Source organism: Peromyscus maniculatus, chromosome 2, assembly GCF_049852395.1.
Source record: "Peromyscus maniculatus bairdii isolate BWxNUB_F1_BW_parent chromosome 2, HU_Pman_BW_mat_3.1, whole genome shotgun sequence".
Classification (NCBI taxonomy): Eukaryota; Metazoa; Chordata; class Mammalia; order Rodentia; family Cricetidae; genus Peromyscus; species Peromyscus maniculatus.
The window spans coordinates 24,062,216-24,076,852 of NC_134853.1; the positions used below are offsets into that span (position 1 = coordinate 24,062,216).

Here is a 14,637-nt window from a genome sequence, read left to right on the forward strand (position 1 = left end):
CTGACAAATAGCTCAGTGTTTCACTTAAATAATGAATCTAAAGTGTCCATTGATTAACATAACACTGGTGAAATATTAATGTAAAGCATTTCTTAAAAAAGGCTTCCAAGTCGAGCCAAAGTTTACTCATGTAATTTGCAACAGATGTTAGCCATAATTCCTCATGGGACTGATGCTCTTTCTCTTTAATAAATAGAGTTGTTCACACTTAAAATTTAGATATGGGATGGATATTCTTTCACAGCCCTACAATCTAGACTACAAATTCATGAGGTCATGAGAAAGAGACTTCTTCGAGCTAACCATGTATAAGGAATTGATGATGACACACACAGTCAATGGATCTCTCTCTCAATATCCAAGCTCTTTAGATTTGTGTCTGTGACATGTATCAGCACATCCAATCCAATTTCAAATTTACTTTAACCCTACGAGAATGATTATGACTTCACTATTAAAATTGAAAAACTAATAAATGCAAAACAAATTAGTGCACATGAATTACACTGTTTAAAATGCAAATCATACCTTCTGGATACAAACTTGACAGACTGATAGCACACACATATCTTTCTAAAAATGAAAGCTTCATTTCCTTGATCTAGCAAAGCATACCTGCTATAGGTAAATAATGGACATCAAAATCTCAATAATATGTGAAATAAATGTCTTTACAAAGGTCACTGGTTATACTGAGAAAGTAATGGTCACAGTAAATATGCATGATAGTTTTTCTACATTTCTCTTAACTTGCATTTGCTGAATAAAGCTTATTAGTAAAACAATACTACCAAACTAGAAATATAGTTTGAAATCTTGGAAATGTAACCCATGCAATCTGTTGATAAAAACCTAGCCACTTATTTGCTTTCATGCCTTTCTTGTTGACTTTCATTCTGACCCAATAGTTATGCCTTTGAGGTCAATACGTTCTCATATTGTGTAACTTATTTTCTTGACCCTGAAAAGTGGTTTGTCTTAGAATTAACAGGAATTTTAAACACTAAGTCCAGTTGTCAATGGAGGAGACAGTTTTCTTATATTATGTCGCTATTTGTACTTTTACCTATGTTTATGAGGTTATTATTTATTTTAATATACTACTACCTAAATTTTAAATGTGCACATTATTTTCATGAGTGTAAGTTTCCACCAAACTCAACAAGAAAGCTCTATCAGTGATTAAGTCTTTCTGGTAATTTATATTTTAAGATTTGGGGGACAATTGCCAATATAACTTGACTGATGATAGAATATTGCCCATAGGACAGAACATTTTTCTTCCATTTTTCTCTGTCCTTTGACTCTACCTCAAAGGAAAAAAAAAGTGCATGACTTCTAGTTGCTCCAAATAATTAGGAAAACAGGAACATTGGAACCTACCATATATTTTCTGGATGCCCTGTAAATCATCATTAGGGAGCTTGAAGTTGTCCGTTTCCATGTACTGGTAAAATGGTGCCATGATAGCAGTGGGGTCATTGGAATGCTCCAGTCCTAGAGCATGCCCCAGTTCATGAACTGCTACAAGGAATAAATCATTTCCTGTCAAAGGAGAAGAATAGAGGTTAAGATTATTGCAAGTCATGGAATTGAAAAAGGAAACAGTGTTATCAAAACATTAACCAAGAAAAATAAAAGGACCCCTTTACTGCAGTGGTCAATATGATTTTAACACTGGCTTTCCTACTGGCAAATGTTTGCTTTAAAGGGTGATAGTGAGATAGATGCCTAGAGAGTAAAAGAAAGAACGTTTTAAAAGACCAGCAATATCAAAACCCAGTATCACTGGGGTTAAAATATCTTTCCAATCATAAGGTAAACTACATAACCTCTTGTTATAACCACTACATTTAACACAAATTTTGCAATAATAAAAAATACAGCAAATATAAAAACTCTACTTGTACAGATAAGAGTCCCAAAAGGCACAGATGATTTGCTTTTCCAGACCAGCAGATCCTGCTGAAACATAGCTGCGACTTGGACTCATGTCATGTGACTCCTTTGTGAGTTCTAACATCTTATTAACTAAGAATACAGGAGCACTGTAACTTAAAATACCTATTTATTAGGTATCACAGTAATTATAGTTGTAGTACTAGCTTAGTAAATACCAGTTCTAGTCAACGCATAGGTTATCTGAAGAAAATGCATTTACTTTGGAGCTTTGTTCTCCTACTGAAAATTCTCACCTAAGTAAACTTGCATAATATAGTCTACATAGTCTAAATTCAAGAGAAGTCTTGGGGTGATATTCAGATCATTCTTCTACCTTCTGCTACACCTCTTTCTTTCATTTTCTTCCTAGGTCCTTTGCATTTTCATCCTTCTTTAAAATTTTTATATTAAGTTTAAAAGCAGATCTAACTATGTATGCCTCGGCCAACTTCCAACTTGTGGACTTCCTATCTCCATTTCTGAAGTGCTCAGATTCACACCTGTAAGACTTAAGTTTCTAAGGATTTCAATTTCCAGGGGGAATCATTAAAGATATTAGAGAGGAAGTGCACCACTTTCCTTAGAGGACTTGCTACAAATGAAAATAATTTCAATAAACATTACTTTCAGGAAAAGCACTTACCAACCATTTTACACAATATAATACAATTTAATGACCCCCCCCCGTGAGATTTATATATTTTTTGACACAAAGTAGGAAAGCAACCAAAATTAGTTCCATTTGGAGTAGTCTGTCTCAGAGGAATGAAAGGGGTCATGAGGCCAATTCTCATGTGACATCGCCACACTGAAGATGAAGGAGCCACTGACATATTTTCAGCATTACTTTTCTAAAGAAAATTGACAAGAGACTGGTGTAAAAATTTCAAGGGGTTTTAAAACAGAGATGACAGGGGCTAGAGAGATGGCTTAGTGGTTAAGACCACTGACTGCTCTTCCAGAGGACCCCGGTTCAATTCCCAGCACCCGCATGGCAGCTCACAACTGTCTGTAATTCCAGTTCCAGGGGATCCCAACATCCATGGCAAAACACCAATGCACATAAAATAATGAAAAATAAATTTAACAAAAAACAGATGAACACAAGCATTTTCAAATTTAAGGAACTTATCTTCGTTTCTTATAAAATTAACTAAGAATGAAAATTAAGGCAGAAAGAAAAATATAATATGTATTAATTGTAATGGAAAAATATTATATATCATTACTAGAACCTTACTCTTCTGTAGAGGTTTCAATCAGTTTATCCTTACTTTCTTATTTAATTTTTGCAAAATTTATGTGATTTGGCCACTTATAATTATTATTTCCATTTTAGTAAATCAGAAAAGGGCTGGTGATAGTTTATAAAACTTTCAATGTCATACAGTAAGGCACAATAAGCATTCAGATGCCTCTCAGGCCACCTGCTGAATGTTTACTTTTAATCACTAAAGTAAACCACATGCATACCACCATATTAGCATTCACAAACTTTACAATGTGGCTATGTGAAAGCAACCTCATTCATAAAGCTATTAATTTATCCCACAATGGCTTAGCTAGATCTCCTGTGTTTGACGTTCTTTTGTAGGTTTTGGCCAAAAATACTGAACAAAATAGAAAACAAACAAATAAAAAACCATTTACTTCACAGCATTTATATTGTGGTGGAGAAGACTAGATAGAAACAAGGTAAACAAGGTAAGAATAGAGTATATGAATAACATGGAAAATATCAAAGCACAGAAATGATGAGGTCAAAGAGAAAATCAGAGCTAGAGCAGGCATGGCATTTTAGATAACAATAATGAGTTGGCTGCTAGTCTAAAGAAGATGGTACGGAAAGTTTCCAGGGAGACAAAGAGCACAATCTCATTTCAATTTGATAGAGTCACTCTGGGAATTACTCTATAGCATCAACTGCAAGACAGAAGAGACAGTGTGGGAACTGTTGCATAGCAATTACCTCTAAGATAAAACATTTCATCTTTGAGGGAAGTTCTTGAAGATTCAGACTCTTCTAAAGCAAGGGGAAGCATCTACCTTGCAAGCAATTTCATTAAAATTCAGGAATTCAAGAACTCAATAGCTTCAGGAAATCCCTGACCAGATTCATTAGCCCTTTCTTTCCCCAAGCTTATATAGTAGTGAGGATTGCTAAGAGACACCTAGACTAGAACTACCTAGAAGATGCTCAGACCAGTCAAGATACCTGGAAAAGTCAGAGCAGTCAAGCTGCCTAGAAAAGGCTATGACAAAGTTGCCTGCAAGTTACGCAGTGAGTTCTTGGTTTATAGCTACCAAGAGTCATCACCTGTGCTGGAATGGGCTTTTGTTGATGTGACTGTTTTTAAGTTATTTCCTCTTTCCTAAGTAACTTCCCCCAAATCACTGACCGGTTCATCAAACTGGACTTTGGAGATATTGTTGCTTTGGTTTGTCATTGATTTTGATTCCCTATCTGTGATGAGTATCTTTTTGTTCATGTCTCCCCAGGGTCCATTCACACAGCAGAAAGTAATGTGGAGATGAAAATAGAAAGAAAAGAGGATGGCACATACCACGATTCTAGTACTTCTAATTAGAGGAACATGGAGGAGAAAACAGACATTGTGATCAAAGAAATATGGAGAATAAAACAGTTTTAAAGAATGTAAAAGAAAGCATAGTCAAAGTAAGCTCTATTCTCTGTTGTCAAAAAGAACACAAGGACAATGTTGATTAGCAAGGGAATATTAATAAGGATTTATTTGTAACTTCTCTGGTACAAAAATCAAGAAAGAGGAAAGAGGGGAGAAGGAGGGAGGGAGATAGAGATATAGACAGATAGGTAGGTAGGTAGATAGATAGATAGATAGATAGATAGATAGATAGATGATTGATAGATGATAGATATATGATTGATAGATGATAGAGGATAGATAGATGATAGATAGATAGATAGATAGATAGATGTGTGTGTGTGTGTGTGTGTGAGAGAGAGAGAGAGAGAGAGAGAGAGAGAGAGAGAGAGAGAGAGAGAGGCAAAATGGGGATTCTCAAGTTATACAATCAGAGGATAGGAAGTAAAGAGTGCCCCATGTTTTTAACCACCATAGGAGTGCACAGATGTGAGAGGTTTAAATAAGTAGACTCTAATTAAATATAGAGTGTATAGTCAGATTAAAGTAAGTTAAAGAAAAACTGAAGAACTTGACCCATGACAATGACAAAGAATGGAGGAGATGGAGAGAGAGAAATATGGATGGTGGCAGAAATGATAACTTCTCATATCTGCTTTTATGTAAGTCTATATCATTTCCCCATTGTCTACCAGTAAGTCCCATATCCTTGGAGACATAGCCAAGAGTATTGGTACACAAGTCTTTGTCCTGCCATTCCAAAAGTATCTCTTCTTTCCTTCTACAAGCTTTTTCAAGTTAGAGAAATAAAAGCTTGTTCTGTCTATAGGTTTTTTCGCCTGTAAGGTGTTGGATCCTCATTTCTTCAGAACTGCTATCCATCACTGATTAAATTTTCCTTTTCTATGAAGATTTTCTTTCAGGTCAGATAGCCTTATGGTCTGTTGTCCCCTTCATACTACCACAGCCCTGGTGCAACCCTCCACCTACACCATGACAGCTATATTTTACTGTCACTGTCTGTTCACATATTTTTCTGCACATTTTGAGTAAAGACTGATAATGAGCATCACTTATCTTAGTTTCTATAATTCTGAAGGCATTGGCTGCCCCAAAGCAGATATTTAATATTTCAATGAGTTTGAATAAACAGAACAATACCTGGTGAGTAGAAAGCTAATTTGAAATTGAGTATTAAAAATAAAAATATAAATTCCACCTAAACATGCTTTCAGATGCACCTCTAGTTATCCTGCAAAGAACTGGAAGAGAACAATAATGCTATGAGAAAAGGACAGGAAGGCCATTGCTCAGAGGAAGCTTTAGACAGTAGAATAAGAGTACATATCACTTCCTGTTCCTCGATGAATAGCAGTAAAGGCTTATGTTTCCAGATAACACACAGCAGACAAGGAATAAAAAAATGTTTGGGGGGTTATTATAGTCAGAGAAGCAGAGAAAAAAACAAAAAGAAGGAGAGTCATTCCTGAAGAGGTATGGAAGTGTGTCTGTAGGTATGCAATTTAGAGAGACTCCTAAGGATTGTTTGTGCCATCAATAATTATTTACATTCAAGAGGAAGGCTTTGAAGAAAAAAAAACCACATCATTTTTAGACAGAAAACACCCAATTCCAACTGTAAACACCTTCACAAAATCTGAAAACAACAAGTTTGGTTCTCCAAATAATAAGTGGTACTGGAAAGTCGTAGAAGTGGTAGACCAGCTTCCATGCATACTGAACCAGGGCAAACTAGAGGGATTTTGGCTTGAATGCTCTATCAGTGGGCTGAAAGTCAAAGAAAACGCTCCCCAAGAGCAGAACTATTGAGTAAATTAAGATAAAATAAACAGAGTAGTAGCAAAAATCAAGGCAGCCAATCTAAGAGCAGAAAACCCAAAAGATGATATTACAGCAAACAGCTGTTTAAATGTGAGTCCAGGAACGGAACAGTACTGGTTCTTGTGGCTTTGGACTTTCTGTGTCTTCATGTGGCAAGACAGATAGCCTCTTAGCCAGAAGGCTCAAAGTGGCCTTCCATAACTGTCTTGCTTTTATTCTTTAAGAGCAAAAAATATTCAAACTTCAGTGGTTTTCACCTTGTGTATCAAGTTGCCTTCAGTTGCAAAAGAAATACCAGGAGCCCAGTGCCTAAGTAAATATATGGGAACCAACCGTCCTGCACTTAGGCAGATAAATAACGCTTCCAGCCATCTACTAAGCTGTTGGCTAGTGGCCTAGCTAAATTATTAAAAGCACTTCAGATCTCACAGGAAAAGAGTCTCCTGGTCACTTTTTTCCTTGGCTTGAAAGAGGAATTAAAAAGAGACAAAAATAAACCACACAGAACAGCAAATAGGTCATAATGGCCAAAATCAATTTATTGTGCGAATAGGTCATGAAATTATTTAAGTTTTTCACCAGCATGATTTTCAAGGGTAGAGCTAGAACTATTCCTTACAAAATGAATAAATAAGGTTTTAGAAGAAAGTTAGCAGGATTAGGATATGAACTTATGACCTGTTGTACAAGCATGATGCTTTAATCAGAAGCATTGGCCAAGTGTTCCAAGTAATTACCATTCTGCTGATGATTGGCAATAATGTAATTAAACGTCACTTGCAGCTTCACAATAGTCTAAAAGGGTAAGTTGTTAAATACAGCACCACCCTGTGATTTGAGTTCTACTAGGAACAAAAGTTGTTGGCACATAATGAGGTTTGGGTAATCAGAATGCACCAGACCTCTTTCCTAATGCTGAAAATAATAACTGCTTCTGCAGTATTCCATTCATTCACGTTATTTAGGCTTTTCAATTGTAATATGCCTGATCTTATCAACAAGCAGGCAACAAAGGAAAAATCAGTCTTTCTGTTCTTAGTTCAGAAATAGCACTTGCTGCTCTTGCAAGATTTTGAGTTTTGTGTGTGTCTTTCAATTGCGTCTCTAATCTCTTTCCTTTTGTGTATTCTAACACCATATGGATTGCTGAACTGGATATTATGAGAGATAATGCATTGTTTGTAATTTCCCTGTCATAATTATGTCTATATTTTATCTCAGTTATTGCACTACTTCATGTGTTTTTATAAGTTCTTTCCATTGATGACATGTCCTGTATATAAATGAATGATTATAAAGCACTTCATACATACAAATTTGTGGAAAATACACATCTATAAACTTCCCTTTTTTTTCTTTTTATTTCTCTTTTTTTTCTTTTGTTTTTCGAGACAGGGTTTCTCTGTATAATAGCCCTGGCTGTCCTGGAACTTGATCTGAAGACCAGGCTGGACTTGAAATCACAGAGATCCGCCTGCCTTTGACTCCTGAGTGCTGGGATTAAAAGCGTCACCACCACAGAACCTATAAACTTTCTTAAACTATAGTACCAGCACCTGTGAATCTCTTTTCCTTTTTTATTCCATAACTTGGTGCGGCATTCCCTTTGAGTGTAAGCACTAACCTAAAGTTTAAATTTCTCATTTAATAGCTTATACTTTCAGATTTTGATCACCTATGTGAAGTTTAATAAATCATAATATCCCTGGTGTTTGGGCTTCATAAATTTGGCATGTTTTTGTATATATCCTATGAAATATACTGAAACTTAGAACATTTTTTTACTTTTTGTATATCTTATTTGCCCATTTGTGGTTATTTATCCTTAAAAGCAAATCGTAGTTCCCTCCTCTGTGAAGCCTACCCTGAACATCCAAGTCAGTTCCGTTACTCTGCTTCTGGGTTTCTCTCATGTTTGTAAAGAATTTATCAACTTTACTCTAAAGGCTTTGCTAGAAGCTGATGTTTTTAATATTTACCTGGGAATTAAATGACTAATGAACCTGAATAGATTTACAGTTTTTAAATATTTAAATTTAAAATACTGAATTACAATTAATATATTGAACTGAAATTAAAAAACTCATCACCACATTTTAATTAATAGAATATTTCCAATGCTCAGAGTATGGATGTGACAGAACACGTTTTTTAATCCTAAACCTTGTATGACTGCATTCACAGCTAATTTCTTTATTGGAAGTGCTAAAGTTAGTAATAATTTATTCTAAGTAGAGTACCAAATACTCTATTTGTATTTTCTTATCTATTTGCCAACATAGTAGATCTTACTACTTACAATTTAAAAGTACAGAAACTGAGTCTTTAGTAGATTATGTGAGCTAACCAAAATTATGTCAAGTGGTAGAAATTTGAATGCCCCACCCAGACTAGGATCATGACCAAGAATTTAGTATGCTGGAAATATGTATTTCACATTTTCTCTAGGCTTTAGGCTTTGCATTCCCAGGAGGAAAAAAAAAGCCACTCTGTCATGTCACCTACTCAAAGGACAGTGCTGCTGGTAAATAATAGCTCCCTCTACAAGTTTGTAGTAATAGTATTTCTTTCCTTCATTCAATTAAAACTAAATTTAATTGAAATTGACTATGTGTTTCAAATTGCCTACTCTACTATGACAAAAGGCTAGAAACTGGAGAACTTAAACATTAGAAACTTCTTTCTCACAGGATGTAAGATGGTACATCTGAGATCAGGAATTTGGCATGATTGGTTGTGGACTGGGCTCTTCTCCTGGCTTACACACTGTGGCCTTCTCTTTGAGTCAACACAGCATGGGGAGCCACGGAAACAAAGGCTCAATATTTTATCAGTCAAAGGCAATCAACTCAGCAAGTAGATCTCATGCTCAAATTCTCATCTAAAGTCACCTAGCTTCCCAGGGTTTCTAGATACAACTCAGACACTGGAAGCTACAGCTTCATCATGTGAATTCTGTTGGTAAAACTCCAACAAAATATGATAGCTCATCATCATGTATGTAGCTCAGTGCAGAGGAGTCTGCTTGACTGATTCAGGGCCCTTAATGATACAGAACATTATGGGAATGGAGGAGGAATATGGCAGAGGTTATTCATTTCATGCTAAACAGGAAGAAGAAGAGGAGAAAAGGAGGGAGGAAGGGAGAAGAGGAAGGAAGGAGGAAGAGAAGAAGAGGACAAGCAGAAGCAGAAACAGAAGCAGAAGAAGAGGAGGAGGAAAAAGAGGCAGAGGAAGCGGAGGAGGAAAATTTGAGGAAGATGAGAAGAAGAGGAGAAGCAGAAGAAGGAAGAAGAGGAGGAACAGGAGGAGGAGGAGGAGGAGGGTAACAGAAACAACAAGAAAGGGAGCGGTGGGGGGATTTGGAGGGGAGGTGGAAGTGGAGGGGGAGGATCAGTGGTATGCTGTTTTTCTCTTTTCATTAAGTCTACCAGTCTGGCTGCAGAAAGAATTTTTTTCTACAGAAATGGAACCAGTATTGCATTAACTGGAATAAAGGGTCAGTATATGGGCTTGCACTTAAAAAATATTTCAGAACATTTCCTGAGAACTTCGGAGCTATCTGGATGACACTTGTTTCAAACCTGCTATAAGCATGTACTAACTAGGCAAATTCAAACATTTGGCATTAAAATATGAGGTAAACAAATCAACACCTCATAAGCCTTCTTCCAAAAATCAGTAAAAAGGTTTAAAAACCTATACAGATAATAAATAATGACATATTACGTTAAATAGACACTGTAAAGTAAATCAGTGTAATTAAAGCAACTAAGGTCTATGTTAAGCAACTATAGTAGAAAGCCTATGAGAACATTTGGATAATAAAGGCCAAAGTACACTTATTATTCCTTTAGGACATAGTTTGGTTATGAAGTCTGTAGTGAATTAGTTCTGTATCCTCTTATTTCAGAAAATTCTTGCTAAAAAAAGAAAGATATGGTTAATTGCAGCAGAGTATTAAAAGAAGTAGGAGTTGTATTTTTCCTCTTCTACTGAGTTTAGTTAAGCTTCTAGGAACATTCTCAGTTAATGTGCCACCTTATTTATTCATGTGCAGGCTATTTGTGCTCTGCTCTCCCCAGGGCTTCTTAGTCTGATTGTTGAGGCCCATTATAAAGGCTTACTCACCTCTCTGTGGCTAGTACAAAGGAGATCAATATTCATGGCTATGCAGACCACAATAATCATATAATAAATCACAAATGCTGCTTCAGAGAACCTAATTTACATTACCTTATATATCATGACTTGAAAAATACGAAGTAGTATCTGATTAGCAATCCTGCTAATATGAACTACAATTTTCAAAGCAGCAACCACAATGTGACACAGTTTAAAAGCTTATGACCTAGCATATACAAGGAACTATTTACAGCATTAGCAAACTATTAATAAGCAACTTATCCTAAGACATAACTGATTTTTATAATGTGTGCCAGACAATATGAATGTCACAGACTCCAAAGAACATGATAGGATCTTTGTTCTCCCCTTTATAGTTTATTCATTTATATATGCATTCATTCATTTATTTATGTATAGACATGATCTTGCCATGTAGTCCAATTGTCCTTGAAGTCACTTTGTTAAACAGGCTGGCCTCAGACTTGCATTAAACTTCCTGTTTCCGCTTTCTGAATGCTAGGATTCCAGGCGTCTGCTCTCATGCCCAGCTCAGGACTTTCATTCGTAGTTAAGGGACTAAGAGTTTAGTTCAATGATCATGAGCTTCTTTTGAGCACATTAGACACTCAGTGAAACTGAGAATCTATGGAAATTCTCACATGACACCTAAACACATTTGCATCCAGTATGACTAGAGCTATTTGTACCTCACTTGGTCTGTTGACAAAATCAGGCATGAACTTGTTTAGCTTATTTTTTGTTACATATATTTATTTTTTTTTGTGTGTGTGTTGGGGGGATACACAAAAGTTCTGCAATGCATGTGTAAAGGTTAGAGTAGCTGCTTCTCTCATTCTACCAAATAAGTCTCAGAGATTAACCTCAGCTCATCAGACCTGGCAGTAAACAGCTTTACTGATTAGGCATTTTGCTAGCCACCTCAGCCCCCTCAAAAAGTAACTTTTTAAAACATACATTATTTTCTGTGTATGAGTGTCTTACATGGAAGTATGACTACACACCACATGTTCGCAGTGCTCACAGAAGTCATAAGAGGGCACTGGATCCTCTGGGGCTACAGTTTTAGACAGTTATGAGCCATTATTCGGAAACTGACAATTTAATCTGGGTCCTCTGGAAAGCAATCTTAATCTCCAAGGCACTCTTTAGGTCCAAAAGTTTAGCTTTTGAGATGAATAAGACATTTCAGCACTACTTTTCAGATCACGGTCAACATTGAGAAGGTAGTTGAGAGTAAAATGATATTGCTGAATATTAATTTTACCTCAATGTGAGAGGATGCTTGGAGAGAATATGCAACTAAAGGAAAAGGAAGGAATTGGAATTTCATGGCTTCTAGAGACGAGAGAGTCAGTTTCTTCAAAGATGTGGTCTCCAGTAAGTTACCTACACGCCACTGGATGGCTCTATACCAAAGCACATATAAAAACTGAATAGGATCACAATGTCTTGTATACATGTATAGGATTCTCAAAGACCAAATTTTGTTTCAGTAAGTCAAAATTCTTAGGAGATACAAACTGAAATGAATTAGGAAACAACAAAAGTAGAAATACTTATGTGACAGAATGATTAAAAATTTAAAAAATTACATTTGTAATGAATTACTAATAACTCTTTATTGACCAAACTCCATGTAGAAATGTCTCATTTTACACTTGTTATTGCCACCAACTGCAAAATGTCATTTAGATTTTCAAAAATAAACATCCTGGATTTTTGAAAGTAGATTGAAGAATTATAGGATGATGATATAGTGACAACTTGAAAACTCTGTTAATTGAGAAATGAATATTTCGCATTATTTTCATATAGTATCTGAAACTGGCCTTTCTTTACCAATTTTGTGCCTAGTTGAATTATGACTAAAGGTAAAGAAATAACAAAAAGATTATAAGATATTTTATTCACTTGTTTGTATCTACAGATTAAAAAAAAAAAAGCAGATCTCACGTGTACTTGGTCCCTAAGTATCTCCTTGTTGACCCATGAGCTTTTTACACAAGAGAAAGATATATTGTAATTCCAGCAATATAGGCCTGATATATACAAAGGCTGTCCTGTGCTAGTCCATTAAAAGGGGGGAAAATGAGCTCATTATAATGTAAAGAGGCAGAAACAGAAAAAGCATGACTTCTGAAAGTAGGATAGGAAATGGGAAGTGTTATGGGCATGCACGGAAAAATGTGCACCTCCTACAACTTGTCCTGTTAAAGTTGGACGTTAGTACTGCACCAAATATTAGAAGAGTAATTGGCAAAATAATACTTATGTTCACAAGATAATTGTTATCTCAGCTTATGATTTCAAACAACAAACTCATTTTATTTTACACTGGGAAGACTTGGTGGTGTGACAGTGAATAAACAGCTGTGACAGACACTCAGTTGAGATGTATTTTTGTGGTTTATATATCACTTAATACAGACATGGTCTTACTTCTTTGGTCTTCAGTTTGTGGGAACTTTTTTTTTTTAATTTTTTGGCTGTTTGAGACAAGGTTTCTTTGTGTAACAGCCCTAGCTGTCCTGGAATTCACTTTTTAGACCAGGCTGGCCTTGAACTCACTGAGATCCACTTGCCTTGGCCTCCCAAGTGCTGGGATTAAAGGTGTGAGCCAATATGCCCAACCCAGTTTATGTGAATTTTATAGACAAATTTTAGAAAATTAGAAACTTGATAAAAAGCCTTGGTCTACCCTGGCTCTTTCATCTTTTTGCAGAGAGACTACAATGACCTTTAACAACAGAGAGGGCACTGACAAGACTAAAAATAGACAAACAGACAACAATGAAACAATTATTCTCCCTGTGCTTAATTAGGGTTACTCACAGGAGCATGGATTAGGGTTGCTGCGAGAAGAATGGACAATATATGGATTACTATACCCACTGGAGAAAATGTCTTCCACCGCCACCAACTGTGAACCATTTATGTGCCCTCGGAGATGAGTGGGGCTTGTGAGTCCTTCCTCACCATCTATAGTGGAACATTAATGTGCTCAATCTTGTCCATGACTCATGCAGATAATCACAGTTACTAGAGTTAAAGACACAGTGGCCATGCATGCCTAGTTGATAACATTTTATTACAACAAACCCTTTGGCATGTAAGTATTTTCTTGGCATTCTCCCAATCAATGTCTCTCACAAGGACTAGAGCCTCCCCTCTGTGACATGTAAGCATGTGGAATGATTCCTTTTGCTCTTCTCTGAAGCAGCAGAAATCACATTATGAATAGCGTCAATGAACAAATCACCTAAGAATATTGATTAGTCTATGACTATATATCCTGGGGAAAATAATGCCAGTATACAAAAGAAAGATGCCCACAGAGCCAGGATGGCAGTGTGGCTCCTGTGTGTACCCAGCTAAACTCTGAATTTTTCTGGTATGCTTTTAATTCATAAGGAAAAAGTTAAAGGTGAGGAAGCTTGGATTAAAATTGGGAGCTCCTGAGCTTCTTAGTCCCTCACAAAAGAAGTATATAAACTTCAGCAGGAAGCGTGTAACAAAGGAGAATTAGTGTGAAGTCATGTGAAAATATGTGACAAAGCTGAACAGATTTATGGATTGAGTCACCAGAGTGGGTGTGCCTGTCTCTCATAGTGAATCCATAACATGTGCTTCAGTGTACTTATATGTATTTACATGCATAAAAACAACTGACTTCAATCAAGTACTTTCTGAAAGTGGAATCAGACTGAAGAATTTTACAGTGTTTAGCATATACAAGGGGTAACAGCTTTGTTGTTTCCCACATACTGAGTTTTCAATCTCATCACCATCACATTCTAGACACTAAAAGTTTAGGGATGGAAATTTTCATTATTTAAGAAAAACAACGGACAACAGAAATAAAATGCCCTATGCTCAAGTGTTTGCATAGAGATCTAGCAACCAAACATTAATACAGAAATGAAACGACAGCAGGTGCATCATAGAAGACATCATGGCTTCATTGAGCCTTGTCACCACCTCCCGATGCTGAGCCTTTTCCTCAGGCTCAAGAGTTTCTCAAAAAAGGTAGCTTTTGCATTTTTTTTTAAAAGTAGGGTTTTAGTATTAATTTTTGAGGAGT

General features: G+C 36.1%; 1 protein-coding gene across 1 annotated transcript in view; it reads right to left on the minus strand.

Annotated features, from left to right (window-relative positions):
* Nucleotides 1-14,637, minus strand: part of Mmp16 (matrix metallopeptidase 16) — a 252,643-nt gene that overhangs the window by 67,955 nt on the left and 170,051 nt on the right. The window contains exon 5 of the mRNA XM_006983265.4: nucleotides 1,384-1,545. Within this exon, the coding sequence (XP_006983327.1) occupies nucleotides 1,384-1,545 (162 nt within the window). The remainder of the gene's footprint in view (nucleotides 1-1,383; nucleotides 1,546-14,637) is intronic.